The following is an 18,760-nucleotide window of genomic DNA, read 5'->3' as shown; positions in this document are numbered from 1 at the left end:
AAAATGTTGTGCACAAATTTGTTTACATCCCTATTCGTGAGCAATTCGCCTTTGCTAAGATAGTCCGTCCAACTGCCAGGTGTGGCATATCAAAAGCTGATTAAACAGCATGATCATTACACAAGTGCACCTTGTGCTGGGGACAATAAAAGGCCACTAAAATGTGCATGTGTCACACAACACAATGCCAGATGTCTCAAGTTGAGGGAGCGTGCAATTGGCATGCTGACTGCAGAAATGTCCACCAAATCTATTGCCGGAGAAGTAAATGTTAATTTCTCTACAATAAGCCATCTTCAACATTGTTGAAGGGCCCTGCAGATAATGAAATAAACTAATTGCCCATATCAGACTGGCTGGCAAATAATGAAATACTGTTTGAAGGAGTTCGCTGGCAAGCTTGTAAAGTGGCGAATTAAAGTAGCCTTTTTCTGCTAGCTATCTTACAAACCTGCTCAAATTCTAATAACGTTTCAACTTTATCTAACCATATAACTTTGACGTCACATATTTTAATTGATTAATCAACTTTGCTTGCTGTTATGTTTGTTCCTTATATAATGACAAACCGGGCGTAGGTTTAACTACTTTTAATGAACATATACTTCAGCTAGAAAATTCCATGTTTAGCCATGCAAAGCGTTCTTTAACCATTCGCATAGCCCGCATAGCCTGCTGGGTAACGTAGTCTAAATCTTATTAACACAACATCTTCTTTCCTTTAAAAGAAAACTACTTTTCTATGTTATTACACGTCACATCACATTTGTTTACTCAACCTGCAAAACATGCAATTTTCAATAACACATTTCTTTCCCCAAATGTTTTTCCTTAAAAATAATAAAAACATTCAACTAAATATAGTCTGTCCAACAATACTCTATTGTGGCTCTATTTCTTTTCACATTAACAAAACATTCGGTCCAGGTGCCCCTTTTTGTATTTATATATATTTGATACACTGCCGATTTTGCAGGTTTTCCTACTTACAAAGCATCTAGAGGTCTGTCATGCAACTGTGAGAGACGGAATCTAAAACAAAAATTCAGAAAATCACATTGTATGATTTTTAAGTAATTAATTTGCATTTTATTGCATGAAATAAGTATTTGATACATCAGAAAAGCAGAACTTAATATTTGGTACAGAGACCTTTGTTAGCAATTACAGAGATCATAAGTTTCCTGTAGTTCTTGACCAGGTTTGCACACACTGCAGCAGGGAATTTGGCCCACTTCCCCATACAGACCTTTTCCAGATCCTTCAGGTTTCGGGGCTGTCGCTGGGCAATACGGACTTTCAGCTCCCTCCAAAGATTTTCTATTGGGTTCAGGTCTGGAGATGATAAAAAATTACAGACCTCTACATGCTTTGTTAGTAGGAAAACCTGCAAAATCGGCAGTGTATCAAATACTTGTTCTCCCCACTGTATATATTTAGCAATTCTCAATAAGCCTTTCAGGGGCTCAGACAGACCTTTTGGTCGTTCTGCTGAAGTGCTTCCTGAAACAGTTGGACAGCGTTCACTGTCAGTCAGGGTGTTCTGACTGAATTGTCCATTTCTAAAGGCCTTTGACGCAGTATCCTCCTGATGATCCTCAGTCCCTTGAGTGAATGGCTGAAGCCTTAGATCCACTCAGTTGTGATCCGCGCTCCGTTTGGATCTCATAGGATCGCGGATCTCTCTGCACACACCCTTGCTGCATCCAGGTTCCTGTAGTGATGTCTCGGAGTCGTACATGATCTCCAGGTTTCAGTTCAGGTAAGTGTCTTGTACTTTTCTCGTGTTGCTATTTTTGGTGGACTTGCTAACACCTCTGGGTGTTAGCAAGTCCTCATGGATGGGTAGGTTGGTTCTGATGTGACGTCCCATCAACATTTGTGCAGGTGAAAGTCTGTTCTGCCGCGGTGCGCTGCAGTAGATCAGATTTTTTAGGAAATCCTCCTTTCCATCATGTGCCTTTTTCATCAGACCTTTGACAATTTTGACTGAACTCTCTGCTAAGCCATTGGACCTTGGGTAGTTGGGGCTGGAGATGTTGTGTCGGAATCCCCAGTCGTCAGTGATCGATTGGAATTGAACTTGAGAACTGCGGGCCATTGTCCGAGTACAGTTCAGACGCAACCCCATGTCTTGCAAAGACTGATTTCAGGAAGGTGACTACAGCTTTGCTGGAGGTAGTCGGCAGTGTTGCTACTTCAGGGTAGTTTGAGAAGTAGTCAGTAACAATGTGACTTTTGCCATTGCAGTCAAAAAGGTCAACTCCAACTTTGTAGTAGGGTCTGTTGGGTACTGGATGAGGCATTAGCGGCTCTGCTTGCTGCTTTGGCCTGTAGGTCAAACACAGTTCACATGGAGCAGTGGTCTGGCTGATTTCCTGGTTCATTCTTAGCCAGTACATTACTTCTCGTGCTCGTCGTTTGCATTTTTCCTCACCCAAGTGGCCCTTGTGCATTTTATGTAGCATTTCTTTGCGTAGAGTCATGGGAATGACAATCTTGTTGCCTTTGAACACTGTGTCAACCACAATGGTGAGCTCTGCTCTGCACATCCAGTAATCCTGTATTCTCCTTGGACAGTTGTTTATCTGTGCGGGCCATCCTATCAGTGTTGTTTCTTTCAACTCTGTCATTGTTTGGTCAACTGCAGTCTCTCTTTTGATCTGCTCCACTCTCAGAAGACACAGGAAGTGATGCTACGATCATGTCGACGTAGGTCTGAATCTGTGTTTTTCTGTGTGTCGAAGCTCTCCTTCTTGTCGACTGCTTGAGAAAGAGTGTCGGCGGTGAACATGAACTTTCCCGGGGTATAGATCATCTTCACATCATACTTTTGCAGTCTGATCAACATTCTCTGGATTCTCATTGGACAATCATTCAGTGGCTTAGACATGATTGACACCAATGGTTTGTGGTCGGTTTCTACTTCGAAGTCTCGTCCGTAGATGTATTGGTGAAACCTTTCGCAAGCGTATGTGCTCGCCAGTAGTTCTTTATTTGTGCATAACTTGTCTCTGTGCCTGTCAAGGCTCTGGACGCATAAGCGACGGGTTGCCATGTGTCGTCATGCTGTTGCAGAAGAACTGCTACCAGGCCAAACTGACGCGTCTGCAGAAATCCTTGTGCTTTTCTGTGGATCATAGAACGTGAGCACTGACTCTTCTGTGATTTTCTTCTTTAGGTTTTTGAAGCAGTTTTCCTGTTCATGGGACCATTCCCATTCATTTTTCTGTTCCAGAAGACATCTGAGTGGAGCAGACTGTACTGACAGTTGAGGTATGAACTTTGCAAGGTAGGTGATCATGCCCATGAAGCGTCTCACATCGTCCTTTAACCTCCCCACGTCTACCTTTGACTCATTCCTCTCTGCCTCCTTCTTTCCACTCCTCTCCTCTTTGACCTCACCCTCTCACCCTCCCCCTACTCACAAGGCAGGCAATACGCTTGACCTCATCTTTACTAGATGCTGTTCTTCCACTAACCTCATTGCAACTCCCCTCCAAGTCTCCGACCACTACCTTGTATCCTTTTCCCTCTCGCTCTCATCCAACACTTCCCACACTGCCCCTACTCGGATGGTATCGCGCCGTCCCAACCTTCGCTCTCTCTCCCCCGCTACTCTCTCCTCTTCCATCCTATCTTCTCTTCCCTCTGCTCAAACTTTCTCCAACCTATCTCCTGATTCTGCCTCCTCAACCCTCCTCTCCTCCCTTACTGCATCCTTTGACTCCCTATGTCCCCTATCCTCCAGGCCGGCTCGGTCCTCCCCTCCCGCTCCGTGGCTCGACGACTCATTGCGAGCTCACAGAACAGGGCTCCGGGCAGCCGAGCGGAAATGGAGGAAAACTCGCCTCCCTGCGGACCTGGCATCCTTTCACTCCCTCCCTCTCTACATTTTCCTCCTCTGTCTCTGCTGCTAAAGCCACTTTCTACCATTCTAAATTCCAAGCATCTGCCTCTAACCCTAGGAAGCTCTTTGCCACCTTCTCCTCCCTCCTGAATCCTCCCCCCCTCCCTCCTCCCTCTCTGCAGATGACTTCGTCAACCATTTTGAAAAGAAGGTCGATGACATCCGATCCTCGTTGCTAAGTCAAACGACACCGCTGGTTCTGCTCACACTGCCCTACCCTATGCTCTGACCTCTTTCTCCCTCTCTCTCCAGATGAAATCTCGCGTCTTGTGACGGCCGGCCGCCCAACAACCTGCCCGCTTGACCCTATCCCCTCCTCTCTTCTCCAGACCATTTCCGGAGACCTTCTCCCTTACCTCACCTCGCTCATCAACTCATCCCTGACCGCTGGCTACGTCCCTCCCCGTCTTCAAGAGAGCGAGAGTTGCACCCCTTCTGAAAAAACCTACACTCGATCCCTCCGATGTCAACAACTACAGACCAGTATCCCTTCTCTCTTTTCTCTCCAAAACTCTTGAGCGTGCCGTCCTTGGCCAGCTCTACCGCTATCTCTCTCAGAATGACCTTCTTGATCCAAATCAGTCAGGTTTCAAGACTAGTCATTCAACTGAGACTGCTCTTCTCTGTATCACGGAGGCGCTCCGCACTGCTAAAGCTAACTCTCTCTCCTCTGCTCTCATCCTTCTAGACCTATCGGCTGCCTTCGATACTGTGAACCATCAGATCCTCCTCTCCACCCTCTCCGAGTTGGGCATCTCCGGCGCGGCCCACGCTTGGATTGCGTCCTACCTGACAGGCCGCTCCTACCAGGTGGCGTGGCGAGAATCTGTCTCCTCACCACGCGCTCTCACCACTGGTGTCCCCAGGGCTCTGTTCTAGGCCCTCTCTTATTCTCGCTATACACCAAGTCACTTGGCTCTGTCATAACCTCACATGGTCTCTCCTATCATTGCTATGCAGACGACACACAATTAATCTTCTCCTTTCCCCCTTCTGATGACCAGGTGGCGAATCGCATCTCTGCATGTCTGGCAGACATATCAGTGTGGATGACGGATCACCACCTCAAGCTGAACCTCAGCAAGACGGAGCTCCTCTTCCTCCCGGGGAAGGACTGCCCGTTCCATGATCTCGCCATCACGGTTGACAACTCCATTGTGTCCTCCTCCCAGAGCGCTAAGAACCTTGGCGTGATCCTGGACAACACCCTGACGTTCTCAACTAACATCAAGGCGGTGTCCCGTTCCTGTAGGTTCATGCTCTACAACATCCGCAGAGTACGACCCTGCCTCACACAGGAAGCGGCGCAGGTCCTAATCCAGGCACTTGTCATCTCCCGTCTTGATTACTGCAACTCGCTGTTGGCTGGGCTCCCTGCCTGTGCCATTAAACCCCTACAACTCATCCAGAACGCCGCAGCCCGTCTGGTGTTCAACCTTCCCAAGTTCTCTCACGTCACCCCGCTCCTCCGCTCTCTCCACTGGCTTCCAGTTGAAGCTCGCATCCGCTACAAGACCATGGTGCTCGCCACGGAGCTGTGAGGGGAACGGCACCTCAGTACCTCCAGGCTCTGATCAGGCCCTACACCCAAACAAGGGCACTGCGTTCATCCACCTCTGGCCTGCTCGCCTCCCTACCACTGAGGAAGTACAGTTCCCGCTCAGCCCAGTCAAAACTGTTCGCTGCTCTGGCCCCCAATGGTGGAACAAACTCCCTCACGACGCCAGGACAGCGGAGTCAATCACCACCTTCCGGAGACACCTGAAACCCCACCTCTTCAAGGAATACCTAGGATAGGGTAAGTAAGGGTAAGTAATCCTTCTCACCCCCTTCTCCCCCCAACAAGATTTAGATGCAAGTGGCTGTTCCACTGGTTGTCATAAGGTGTATGCACCAATTTGTAAGTCGCTCTGGATAAGAGCGTCTGCTAAATGACTTAAATGTAATGTAAAATGTAAATGTCCTTGTTCTTCGGACGTTCCATGTTGTTAATGGCTGATGTTTTCCTCGGGTCTGGTTTGACTACGTCCTCAGAAAGTACATCTCCCACGAAGGTAAGTGTTTTCACACCAAACTCGGATTTGTCCTTGTTTAGTTTTAGGTTGACTTTCCGTGTCAGGTCCAGCACTTGTCACTCTCACATCGGGTTCTTCTTTTGTGGACCCCCAGATGATGATGTCATCCATCATAGTCTCCACTCCTGGAATGTGCTCGAAGATCATGTAGATTGTCTTGTGGTAGACCTCTGGCACTGAGAGAATCCCTTATGGTAGACAAAGAAATCTGTACCTGCCCTCAGGTGTGCTTGCCCTCAGGTGTGCTTGCAGAATAGGATGTACATTCTTTTCCACAATCAGCAGCTGTGCTCTGAACTGTTTTCCTTTGTGCTGTAAAGTTACTATGCAGCTACCTTTGACTGGTACGTTCTCCCCAGTATAACCAGTAACCTTCATTTTCACCGGGTGTATTTTGCTCTTCACCTTCAGTGTTTTGTAGTCATCCAGCGACAACAGGTTTACCTGTGCTCCAGTAACAAGCTTGAATGGTATTATAGTTTCATTCACAGTCAATGGCACAATCCATTCAGCATTTACTGCATTGCATATTTCCACAGAATCAACAAAGAATTCTTCCATCTCCTCGATCGTGTGAAGCTTTTTCTTTGTAGCCTCAGCTTTGCAGCATTTTGAGTAATTATTATTTTTCCCACCATTGTTACATGATTTGCCATATGCAGGGCATTTGTTTTGGCTTGTGGATAAATCCACATTTTCCACATGTAGTGTTTTGATTTCTCTCTTTTGCTTGTTTTTGTTTTGTAAGGCGTTGTGTGTGTTGATCCTCTCTTGTTATTGCACTGATGTCTCATCCCTGCACAGCTCTTTAGCTTGTGCTCTGCTGGTTTCAGCTGCTCGACACATATTCACTGCTTTATCCAAAGTTAAAATCTTGCTCACGCAGCAATCGCTCCTTGAGTCCATTATCAAGTATGCCACAGACTATCCTGTCTTTCACTAGTGAGTCTTTCAGCTTTTCAAATTCACACGTTTTGTCCAGTGTGTTCAGCTCAGCCAAATACTGGTTAAAACTAACTCCCTGTTTCTGATCATGAGAGACAAACTTGTATCTCTCAAACGTGACGTTCTGGCTTGGTACAAAGTACTCCTCAAATTTAGCCATTAGCACAGTCAATGTCAAGTTTGCCTCGTCTTGCTGAAAGCTATTGTAAATGTCCAATGCATCCTCTCCAATAACATGCAGAGAAATTGAAGCTTTCAATTTGTCATCATCTCCCCCTGCACCACTGGCTGCTAGGTAGATATTGAATCTCTTCTTTAAATGTTTCCAATTGTCAGCTAAATTGCCTGTTAACTGAGTAGGAGGACTAAGCCTATCCATGACGGAGAACAGGAACAGTGTCAATTTTTCTTACTTCAGTATGTTGCTCATCAACTTGCTCGTCAACAGATTCCAATGCAGCCTCGCTCTCGCTGCTGTCACTCTCGCTGCTGCGGCTCGTTGTCCTCGCTCTTGCAAGCTAGCATCTTCGACTCCTCACGTCACTTGACTTGTGGTAGAATGTTCCATTTTCGTTGAGGAAATTTGCAGAGTTACTCCATTCTTATCTCTGTCTCGTCATAGCGACGACCAATCTGACACCATGTTATGTTTGTTCCTTATATGATGACATATGACAGGTTTAACTACTGAACATATACTTTAGCTAGAAAACTCTGTGTTTAGCCATGCAAGGCGTTCTTTAACCATCCGCATAGCCTGCTGGGTAACGTAGTCTAAATGTTATTAACACATAACACACTTGCCTTAACTCTTGTAACTACCCAACCCAGATCCGGGAGCGTTGTCATCAACTGACACTAATTAGCATAACGCAACGGACATAAATATTACTAGAAAATATTCATATTCATGAAATCACAAGTGAAATATATTGAAACACAGCTTAGACTTTTGTTAATCACCCTGTCATCTCAGATTTTGAAAATATGCTTTACAGCCAAAGCAAGACAAGCATTTGTGTAAGTTTATCGATAGCCTAACTTAGCATTATGCCTAGCTAGAAGCACGCAACCTGGTCACAAAAATCAGAAAAGCAATTAAATTAAATTGTTTACCTTTGATGAGCTTCTGATGTTTTCACTCACAAGACTCCTAGTTAGATAGCAAATGTTCCTTTTCCAAAAATATTATTTTTGTAGCCGAAATAACTCCGTTAGTTCTTCACGTTTGGCTCAGAATTTGACCGGAAATTGCGATCATGACAAAGCCAAAAAATATTCCAAATTAGTTCCATAAAATCGACAGAAACATGGCAAACGTTGTTTATAATCAATCCTCAAGGTGTTTTTCAAATATCTATTCGATAATATATCAACCGGGACAGGTGGCTTCTTAGTAGGAAAGAGAGAAACAATGGCCGCATTTGTCCCTTATACACAAAACACTCTGAGAGACTCCAGCTGACCACTGACGCAATGTTGACGTTCAGGCTAATTTTTCAAAATAAAAGCCTGAAACTATGTAGTGTGACACTAGACACATTAGGGAAGCCATAGAAAAAAGGAATCTGGTTGATATCTCATTAACTTCTCAATAGGGACGCAGAGCTTTCTAAATAAGAGTCCCTTCCTGATTGGATTTTTCTCAGGCTTTCGCCTGCAATATCAGTTCTGTTATACTCACAGACAATATTTTTACAGTTTTGGAAACTTTAGAGTGTTTTCTATCTTAAGCTGTCAATTATATGCATATTCTAGCATCTTGTCCTGACAAAATATCCCGTTTACTTTGGGAGCGTTATTTTTCCAAAAATGAAAATACTGCCCCCTAGTTTCAAGAGGTTTTAATATATTGAATAATAGCGTGCTTACTGGTAGGCTAAATTACTTGCAAGTTGGTCAACCACCATCCTCTTGTGTCATGCTGGAATGGTAGTTGTATTTTGAATCGGAATAGCAGTTACATTTTTAATTGACCCAAATGCCTCCTCCTTTTTATGTAAGAGCTTTTATTATAAACACATTGTTTCCCTTTAGCTTCTAGGTAGCATCTAGTTTGCAACAGCACAGGTTTGTACAAACCTTGTTGTTTGCCACTCAGACCCTAGTAACAATGTTGCAAAATATGAATTTGTAAAACAAATTATTACCCTACCAATAAATACGTAATTTAGCGGTAAAAATGAATGACCATTTAATGTGGCATGAACACAACCAGTCGTGATGCCATCTGATGGACAAACAAATCACTTATTTCTGAAAAAGATGGGTAAACCGCGTTTACAGTTTTCATGGACACAAATGCAAATAATGTAGATATATTGAATGCTTCTCACCGAAAGAGTCAACTATAGGCTGGAACGGATGTGCATTGGTGTCGAGCTGTAGGCTAGTTGTCTAGTGATATTGGCGACCTTCAGCTGATCCAGGAGAGAAAACAAAAGGTCTCCTTCTTGTGGACACGGAGAACACCAAACACACGCACGCACCTGAAAAACAAAGCAATGAGCGCAATGAGCTGATTGACAAAAGCAAACAAAATAAATAAAGGCCTCCGAGGAGGAGGAGCTTGCCCATAGGCCTATAGAATCCCCCCCAAAATAATTATAATAGGGTAGGCTAGCTGTAACGGCGTTCGTCTGTTGAAGGAGAGTCGGACCAAAATGCAGCGTGTTGGTTACTCATGTTCTTTAATGTAGAATAGCGATACATTAAATAACTTATAAATATACAAAACAACAAACGGACCGTGAAAACCTATACAGCCTGTCTGGTGAATAACTAACACAGAGACAGGAACAATCACCCACAAAATACACAGTGAAACCCAGGCTACCTAAATATGGTTCCCAATCAGAGACAACGAGAATCACCTGACTCTGATTGAGAACCGCCTCAGGCAGCCAAGCCTATGCTAGACACACCCCTAATCAACCACAATCCCAATGCCTACAAAAACCCCAATAGGACAACACAATAAACCCATGTCACACCCTGGCCTGAACAAATAATTAAAGAAAACACAAAATACTAAGACCAAGGCGTGACACTAGCCTTATATTTTTGTTCAAAATATAGAGGGGGCTCATTGTCAAGGTTGTTGACCCAATAATCAATTGGATAAGTAACTCAAAATAACTCAATATGCCAAGGTAGTGCACAAAAATAATAATGAATCATTTTAGGATGGTACTCAGGCCATAAGAAAATAAGAACAACTTGGCCCAGAAGATGGCAGGATTTCACTTATCAAACTTTAGGCTACTAGCAGAAAGGCGGTCTCTCTGGAGAACCGTTCCATTGAAAACTATCATAAATGTACATCTCCTGGCTGCTATTCAATCAAAGCCACATTGACATTATCCATCCCTGGTTAGCCACTATTTGCTTAAAAAGTCAGACATAGCCTAACACAATATCTGCCAATTAATTTCAACCAATATTGCCTCTGGTCTGTTGTCTGTATGGTGCATGTGTTTGTTTATCACTCCATGTAGCCAGTTAGTGATGCTAATGATAATGATCTTGTGGGTAGATGGAAAGACTTTCCCCAATAACCTTCTGAATTAAATGTTAACTGCAAAGTAGGCTTACCTGACGGAATACTGAATATATAAACGCAACATGTAAAGTGTAGGTCCCATGTTTCATGAGCTGAAATAAAAGATTCCATAAATGTTTCATATGCACTAAAAGCTTTAATTCTCTCAAATGTTGTGCACACAATTGTTTATATCCCTGTTGGTGAGCATTTCTCCATTACCAAGATAATCCATCCACCTGGCAGTTGTGGCATATCAATAAGCTGATTAAACAGCATGATCATTACACAGGTGCACCTTGTGCTGGGGGCAATAAAAGGCCAGTGATGGACTGTCGTTTCTCTTCGCTTATTTGGGCTGTTCTTTCCATAATATGGACTTGGTATTTTACTAAATAGCTCTATCTTCTGTATACCCCCTACCTTGTCACAACACAACTGACTGGTTCAAACGCATTAAGAAGGAAAGAAGTTCCACAAATGAACTTTTAACAATCCACACCTGTTAATTGCAATGCATTCCAGGTGACTACCTCATGATGCTTGTTGAGAGAATGCCAAGAGTTTGTGAAGCTGTCATCAAGGCAAAGGGTGGCTATTTGAAGAATCTCAAATATAAAATATATTTTGATTTGTTTAACACTTTTTTGGTTACTTCATGATTCCATATTTTATTTCATAGTTTTGATTTCTTCACTATTATTCTACAATGTAGAAAATAGTAAAAATTAAGAAAAACCCTTGAATGAATAGGTGTTCTAAAACTTTTGACAGTAGAGTATATATTTGCAAACAGGAAAATGTTAGAGAAAACATGGCGCTTGTCATGCCAAATAGGACTACTGTTTATTAACCATTATTTAACCTATGGGCCTATATTGACACATCTCTTGTACACCAAGGACCTGGCGAGGATTGGCAGGGTAGAGAATAATTAACATCCATTGTACACCAAGGACCTGGGGAGGATTGGCAGGGTAGAGAATAATAAACATCCATTGTACACCAAGGACCTGGCGAGGATTGGCAGGGTAGAGAATAATTAACATCCATTGTACACCAAGGACCTGGGGAGGATTGGCAGGGTAGAGAATAATAAACATCCATTGTACATCAAGGACCTGGGGAGGATTGGCAGGGTAGAGAATAATGTGCCTATTTTAAAAGTTGCGAAACAATATGTTTCATTTTTTTTAAGTAGCTCTCAAGCTAGAAAAGGTTGCGACCCCATGCTCTATAGGCTACTAAGGCTAATGGCGCAATACTAGAACATAACACAAATCGAATAACTTCTCAAGGGAAGTGTGTTGGACTGAACAAACTGTGTTCTTATTCATTGATGATGAACCTTCTACACTGCATGCCCTTTACGCAGTTCTGAATGTAGCCCATTCACTACCGGTTAGAGAGCCGAGGAGGCGCCACAACATTCTCAAAACACGACCAGGAAACGCGGAACACGTCAAAAGCTTTACACTCTGCAACATATATTGTCACAGTTTAGTTCTCCCCAGAGAAAACATAATTGGGTTTTCGTTTCTCGGTGAACACGTTTTATAGGCCTATTGTTGATGTGTTATTGTATGGTGGGTGACTGGTCAAATTTGATTTCTGAATCGCTGACTGGCTCCCTTGAAGCACAGCAGCTGTCACCATAGCAACTCCAACAGCTGTGCACGGGAGAGAAACCCACATTTTGGGACTGTTATGCTTATCCGCGCCAATATTGAGTTTTCAGGCTGACTTGATAAAAAAAAAAAAAAATGTTGATTTTTTTCCTGGACATACATTTTCGTATTTTGGAGGAGTTTGAAATATACCATATTTCATGATGTTATCAACAGTGGATCTCCTTTATTTTGTTGAAAAAAAGGATATTGTAGCCTAGCAACTATTGTCAAACCCCCATCCTATCCCCAAAGTAAAGTCTGTTGGCAACACAAGGGATCATCACCCCTGCCAAGCCTTCAATGTACCCAGGAGCATTGGTCTCTGAAACTATAGTCCCCCAAATATATCACGTGACATGACATCTGCTCGCAGTAGTAACCAGGAGAAACAAAGCAACTGCTAGGGGGAGGAGAGCGCGCGCAGTATTGCTTACCCCGAGGAGGAGCTTGCCTCCAGAGTTCAGTTCACAGCATCAGTACCGAAACTTGCGCTGTCCTTACTCTGCGTTGGTTCTTCTAGACAAAGAAAAACATTATCTAAGCTATTTATAGCTGGTAGTCTATAGCTAAAGGCTGGTGCCAGGTTTGGGTTCTCCAAGACTGGGTATGCGCGTTTTCTTTTGAAGGATATGGTCACAACCCCGGTCTCAAAGTGGAGCCACGCACATCTCGGATCGGCGCGCTCCTCCAGGGGCTAGGATGCGCGCCCGGAACGTCAAGGTTCTTGCCCGGGTTTGGGTCTGAACAGGAATCCACTGCCCCGGGGCGCCGAGGCAGGAGGACCCAGTCGACCCGTACCAGGATGCCGGTGATGCGAGGTCTGCTGGCTCCGCAGAACACCTTCCTGGACACCATCGCCACCCGCTTCGATGGCACCCGTAAGTAACCAACCTCCAGGTCATAAAGCGGGTATTGTTCGCCTAAAAGCCTCTACTGTTTTTAACTCTCAGGGTTTGCTCTATCGCCTACACAGTAGAATGTTAGGGACAAAGCACATGTCTCCACACTGAATGGATTGCTCAAATTAAATACATTTGATTGGTGTGTTTCCACGCAGGATACGGAATTTTCCATTCTACTTTGACTTCAATGTATTGACTGTATAGGCCTATTCATCCAATTTGTGCGTTAAAGCATTGCCTTTACCCCGGTATTATAATCGATAGCTGATGTTTTAAATTCGTTTCAGCAAAAAGTTGGCATATAGTTTGTGTGCTTTCTTTTTTCAGTGGTTTCTGTCAGGCGCACAACTGAGCTCCGCACGCTTGCGGGGTCTATGTAGCCTATAATAAACACATCTTATTATAACGCTCTCTCTGGCTACTATTGTAGCCTATGGGGTGCATGATAACACAGCAAAATGCAGTTCTTGCTACATCGGGATATGACTGCTTTAGACAACACGTCCCGCATTCCAAGCTTACAATGGTGCACGCGGATAGACCTAACTTGATTCTTAAGTTTCCGTGTGATTTAGCGCACCTGCTACGTTTAACTGCAATACTGTGATCCATTGTTTAATAATGCACTGGCAGATAATGTCCATCTATCACCATTCACCCCAGCTGTCTCCAACCTAGCTCTCGAAAACCTTATGTAGGGTTTACAGCGCTTACATTCGCTCACTGATGGCGCCACGTGAACTACAATTCCAACGCTGTGTTTTAACGTTTAGAAACGTCAACAATCATCGCTTTCAAACCGGTTTTCAAATCATATACTGAAATGCCCCTTATCTTTTATATCAGCTTGAAAAATAAAATAAATGCACTCAATGTCTTGGAGAAACCTGCAGTTTTGCACAGATCCACAATCGCTGTGTGCCTCCAGTTGATGTCCTATACTTCCTTCTCAGTTACACCAATACACACACAGGCGTTCGGAGCATGCTAGATAGCTAATCAGCACAGGTGGCCATGCATGTCTTCCATCTGTCTTCCTTAAACAAGCGCTGTAACATGGAGATATGGCCATGTGGGAACACTAACGCCAACCCTATAAAGGTGTGTATCAATTTAACCTTTTGTTAAAAAAAATATATATATCTCGCTGATATGAAAGACAAAGTCCTTATGCTTCCAAAACCACAGGCAAGCAATGCGTGTTCATGCTCAGACCAAGTGGCAGGGCTCCTAACCACACGTAACAAAAAATATGCCTTTGTTCAGTGACTCTTATGTGGAATGAAAAGTAATGGAAGTGAGAATCATGGTCAAGGGCTATCTTCAACCATGATATATGATTTGATCAGAAGATACTTGTTGATGTTCTTTTACAGCTGCATATTCCTATTTCAGTAAAGCAGTAAACACAGCGCGTTAAAAAAGGTTTTAGGACAAGTGCTGGGGAAGTGGGAGGTGGAGTTCGAAGCAGGGCTTTTGATCCGTTGTGATTAGGGTTGAATGGTGGGAGCCCGGTTACCTAGATTTACTGGGATTTACCGCCCGAAACCACTCCCCTTTTCCCGGGATAAATAACTGCTTTGAAACCGGTAAATAATAACAAATAATTTATATGAACAGCATGGCGTGAAATGGAACAGTTAAATTACATGTCTAAATCTGTCTTCTCTAACGCCTCTGCATGAATCATCAACGCTCAGGGTGGGAACAGACACCCCAGCTGTGTTCGAATACCCATACTAACATACTTAATGAGTAGATACTACAGACTGTATACTATTAGTTTATTTTAGTGTACTGTAAACGAACCGTATCGTTTCAGTTGAGTGTACTAGAGCTTCGCCTGTTTACCCGGAAGTTGATGCTGTTCCTATGCAACCTCTTGTTAGCTTGTTAGCATAACAAATGACTAGCTAAACATTTAATTATTTTGAGTGTGTTCGTAAATTCAATCCGTAGTGCCAGAGTGCCCTCTGGGCATTCCGTTCGTAAATCTAGAGCGTTGTCAGATTGTCTGTTCATAAGTTTCGCTCTCGGAGCATTCAGAGCGCACACTGGACGCTCTGGCCAAGAAGTAGGGTTGATCCGAGCGGTCAACTGCAGTCAAGCACCCAAGCTAACTGGCTAACGTTGGCTAGCTACTTCCAGACACAAATGAGAGAACACCTCACTCTGACCATTTTATTCACCCTAGCAGAGCTGGTTAAGCTATTTTCATGTTATCCAGAGCGTTGGTTACTGTAACTGTGCTGTAGGCAACAATTTAATTATGCTTGTTTTTGACGAAGTTTACGGACACTGGCCATATTCAAAGGGTGTTGAACATTCGTAAATTACACAGCAGGACCTGGTCAATGACCTGAAGAGAGCTGGGACCACAGTCTCAAAGAAAACCATTAGTAACACACTACGCCGTCATGGATTAAAATCCTGCAGCGCACGCGAGGTCCCCCTGCTCAGGCCAGCGCATGTCCAGGCCCATCTGAAGTTTGCCAATGATCATCTGGATGATCCAGAGGAGGAATGGGAGACGGTCATGTGGTCTGATGAGAAAAAAATATAGCTTTTTGGTCTAAACTCCATTCGCAGTATTTGGAGGAAGAAGAAGGATGAGTACAACCCCAAGAACATCATCCCAACCATGAAGCATGGAGGTGGAAACATCATTCTTTGGGAATGCTTTTCTGCAAAGGGGACAGGACGACTGCACCGTATTGAGTCGAGGATGGATGGGGCCATGTATCGCGAGATCTTGGCCAACAACCTCCTTCCCTCAGGAAGAGCATTGAAGATGGGTCATGGCTGGGTCTTCCAGCATGACAACGACCCGAAACACACAGCCAGGGCAACTAAGGAGTGGCTCCGTAAGATGCATCTCAAGGTCCTGGAGTGGCCTAGCCAGTCTCCAGACCTGAACCCAATAGAAAATCTTTGGAGGGAGCTGAAAGTCCGTATTGCCCAGCGACAACCCCGAAACCTGAAGGATCTGGAGAAGGTCTGTATGGAGGAGTGGGCCAAAATCCCTGCTGCAGTGTGTGCAAACCTGGTCAAGAACTACAGGAAACGTATGATCTCTGTAATTGCAAACAAAGGTTCCTGTACCAAATATTAAGTTCTGCTTTTCTGATGTATCAAATACTTATGTCATGCAATAAAATGCAAATTAATTACTTAAAAATCATAATGTGATTTTCTGAATTTTTGTTTTAGATTCCGTCTCTCACAGTTGAAGTGTACCTATGATAAAAATTACAGACCTCTACATGCTTTGTAAGTGGGAAAACCTACAAAATCGTCAGTGTATCAAATACTTGTTCTCCCCACTGTACACTGTAAGTGTTCTGACCCTTTGCTATGAGACTCGAAATAGAGTTCAGGTGCATCCTGTTTCCATTGAACATTCTCAAGATGTTTCTACACCTTGATTGGAGGCCACCTGCAGTAAATTCAATTGATTGGACATGATTTGGAAAGGCACACACCTGTCTAAGGTCCCACAGTTGACAGTGCGTGTCAGAGCAGAAACCAAGCCATGTGGTCAAAGGAATAGTCTGTAGAGCTCCGAGACAGGATTGTGTCGAGGCACAGATCTGGGGAAGGGTACCAAAGCATTTCTGCAGCATTGAAGGTCCAGAAGAACACAGTGGCCTCCATCATTCTTAAATGGAAGAAGTTTGGAACCACCAAGACTCTTCCTAGAGCTGGCCGCCTGAACAAATTGAGCATTCGGGGGAGAAGGGTCTTGGTCAGGGAGGTGACCAAGAACTAGAACAGAGCTCCAGAGTTCTGCTATGGAAATGGGAGAATATTCCAGAATTACAACCATCTCTTCAGCACTCCACCAAACAGGCCTTTATGGTAGTGGCAACTCCTCAGTAAAAGGCACATGACAGCCCGCTTGGAGTTTGCCAAAAGGCACCTAAAGGACTCTCAGACCATGTGAAACAAGATTCTCTGGTCTGATGAAACCAAAATTGAATTATTTGGCCGGAATGCCAAGCATCACGTCTGGAGGAAACCTGAGTTGAATCATGGTGGTGGCAGCATCATGCTGTGGGGATGTTTTTCAGCGGCAGGGACTGGGAGACTAGTCAGAATCAAAGGAAAGATGAACAGAGCAAAGTACAGAGAGATCCTTGATGAAAATCTGCTCCAGAGTGCTCAGGACCTCAGACTGGGGTGAAGGTTCACCTTCCTACAGGACAATGACCCTAAGCACACAGCTAAGACAATGTATCAGTGGCTTCAGGACAAGTCTCTGAATGTCCTTGAGTGGCCCAGCCAGAACCAGGACTTGAAACCGATCAAACATCTTTGGAGAGATTTGCAGAAGATGCTCCCCATCTAACCTGTCATAGTTAGAGAGGATCTGCAGGGAATAATGGGAGAAACTCCCCAAATACAGGTGTGCCAAGCTTGTAGAGTCGTACCCAAGGCTGTAATCGCTGCCAAAGGTGGTTCAACAAAGTACTGAGTAAAGGGTCTGAACACTTATGTGATATTGATATTTCCGTAGCAAACATTTATAAAAACCTGTTTTTGCTTTGTCATTATGGGGTATTGTGTGTAGATTTGATTTTGGGGAGAAAAAAACAATTTAAATAATTTTAGAATAAGGCTGTAACGTAACAAAATGTGGAAAGTCCAAGGGGTCTGAATACTTTCCGAATGCACTGTATATAGCCCTATATATAGATGTCCTAGCCTACCATTTTCTGTTATTACATTCAATGCAGTATTAGCCTTATATTTCGCTAATTAATGATGGGTTATGCATAATAAGCTTCTAACTTATAGCCTCGGTCTCCTGCGCAATACGCATCCACCTGCGCCCCACTGACCTCTCCTTAAGAAACACTCCTTAGCTCTTGGAGTCCCATGCACGAAAAGCTAGAATAGCTTGCTGGAAATGATTTGATATTTTTTGCATTTCTTATACCAATAGACTATTCGAAGGGGGCCGCAAGCTCTTGTTTGCTGAATGTTAAATACTGCAGCCAATAGAAGTCAGGGGTAGTTTGAAAGAAGAGTAAACGCACGATGGCGGTAGGCTATAGCTGTTATTTATTCAGACCCATAACCATTCAATGAGTGAAAGCCTTCTGCATCTAATGTTGCTAGGCTATAACTAATCCTGTCATGAGGTTGTTTCATTTAGTTGAAAACCTTAATGTGTCTCTTCAGCAGTTAGTGTTTGATTTAGTTACAGCTTTACAAAGGAAATGGTATGGAACACAATCATGCATAGATATAGACAGTAGGGATAACCTGTTATTATTGAATGTTGGTGTGTGTGTGTGTGCTTTACCTGTCAATCAATGGATTTCTTGACATTTCCTCTGCTCACCAATGCATATTAGCCTACTAATTGTCTGTAATTATTTATATTATTTTCTCTGTCATAGGCATGAGTGCATTGTGTATTACTCCAAGACCGCTCTCCTTTGAAAAACTAAACTAAATTAAAGAGCAAAAACAGTCCTTGGTCTTTCCTGAGAGCAGGCAAGCAGGCACCCTCTAGTCCTCAGTGCTAGAGCTGCTTCAACAGTTTGACTGTAGTCCAACCCAACCAAGTGACTCAAGTATCCACCCACCAGCCAGAACGCAATAAGCCCCTTCAACTTCCAACGCCTATATATCCAGATTAACAGACGCTGGCTCATCCAACAGAGATCCATCCACACACGTTCTTTCACAGAGCCATCCACACACGTTCT

The 18,760-nt window shown here is 43.8% G+C and overlaps 1 protein-coding gene across 1 annotated transcript in view; it reads left to right on the top strand.

Annotated features, from left to right (window-relative positions):
- Nucleotides 1-12,516: 12,516 nt before the first annotated feature.
- LOC118386429 (potassium voltage-gated channel subfamily H member 8-like) overlaps nucleotides 12,517-18,760 on the top strand; it is a 249,493-nt gene continuing 243,249 nt past the window's right edge. The window contains exon 1 of the mRNA XM_052522876.1: nucleotides 12,517-13,019. Coding sequence (XP_052378836.1) covers nucleotides 12,944-13,019 — 76 coding nt within the window. The 5' untranslated portion in view covers nucleotides 12,517-12,943. The remainder of the gene's footprint in view (nucleotides 13,020-18,760) is intronic.

This window comes from Oncorhynchus keta, chromosome 7 (assembly GCF_023373465.1).
Source record: "Oncorhynchus keta strain PuntledgeMale-10-30-2019 chromosome 7, Oket_V2, whole genome shotgun sequence".
Lineage (NCBI taxonomy): Eukaryota > Metazoa > Chordata > Actinopteri > Salmoniformes > Salmonidae > Oncorhynchus > Oncorhynchus keta.
This window is presented reverse-complemented; position numbering and strand designations above follow the sequence as displayed.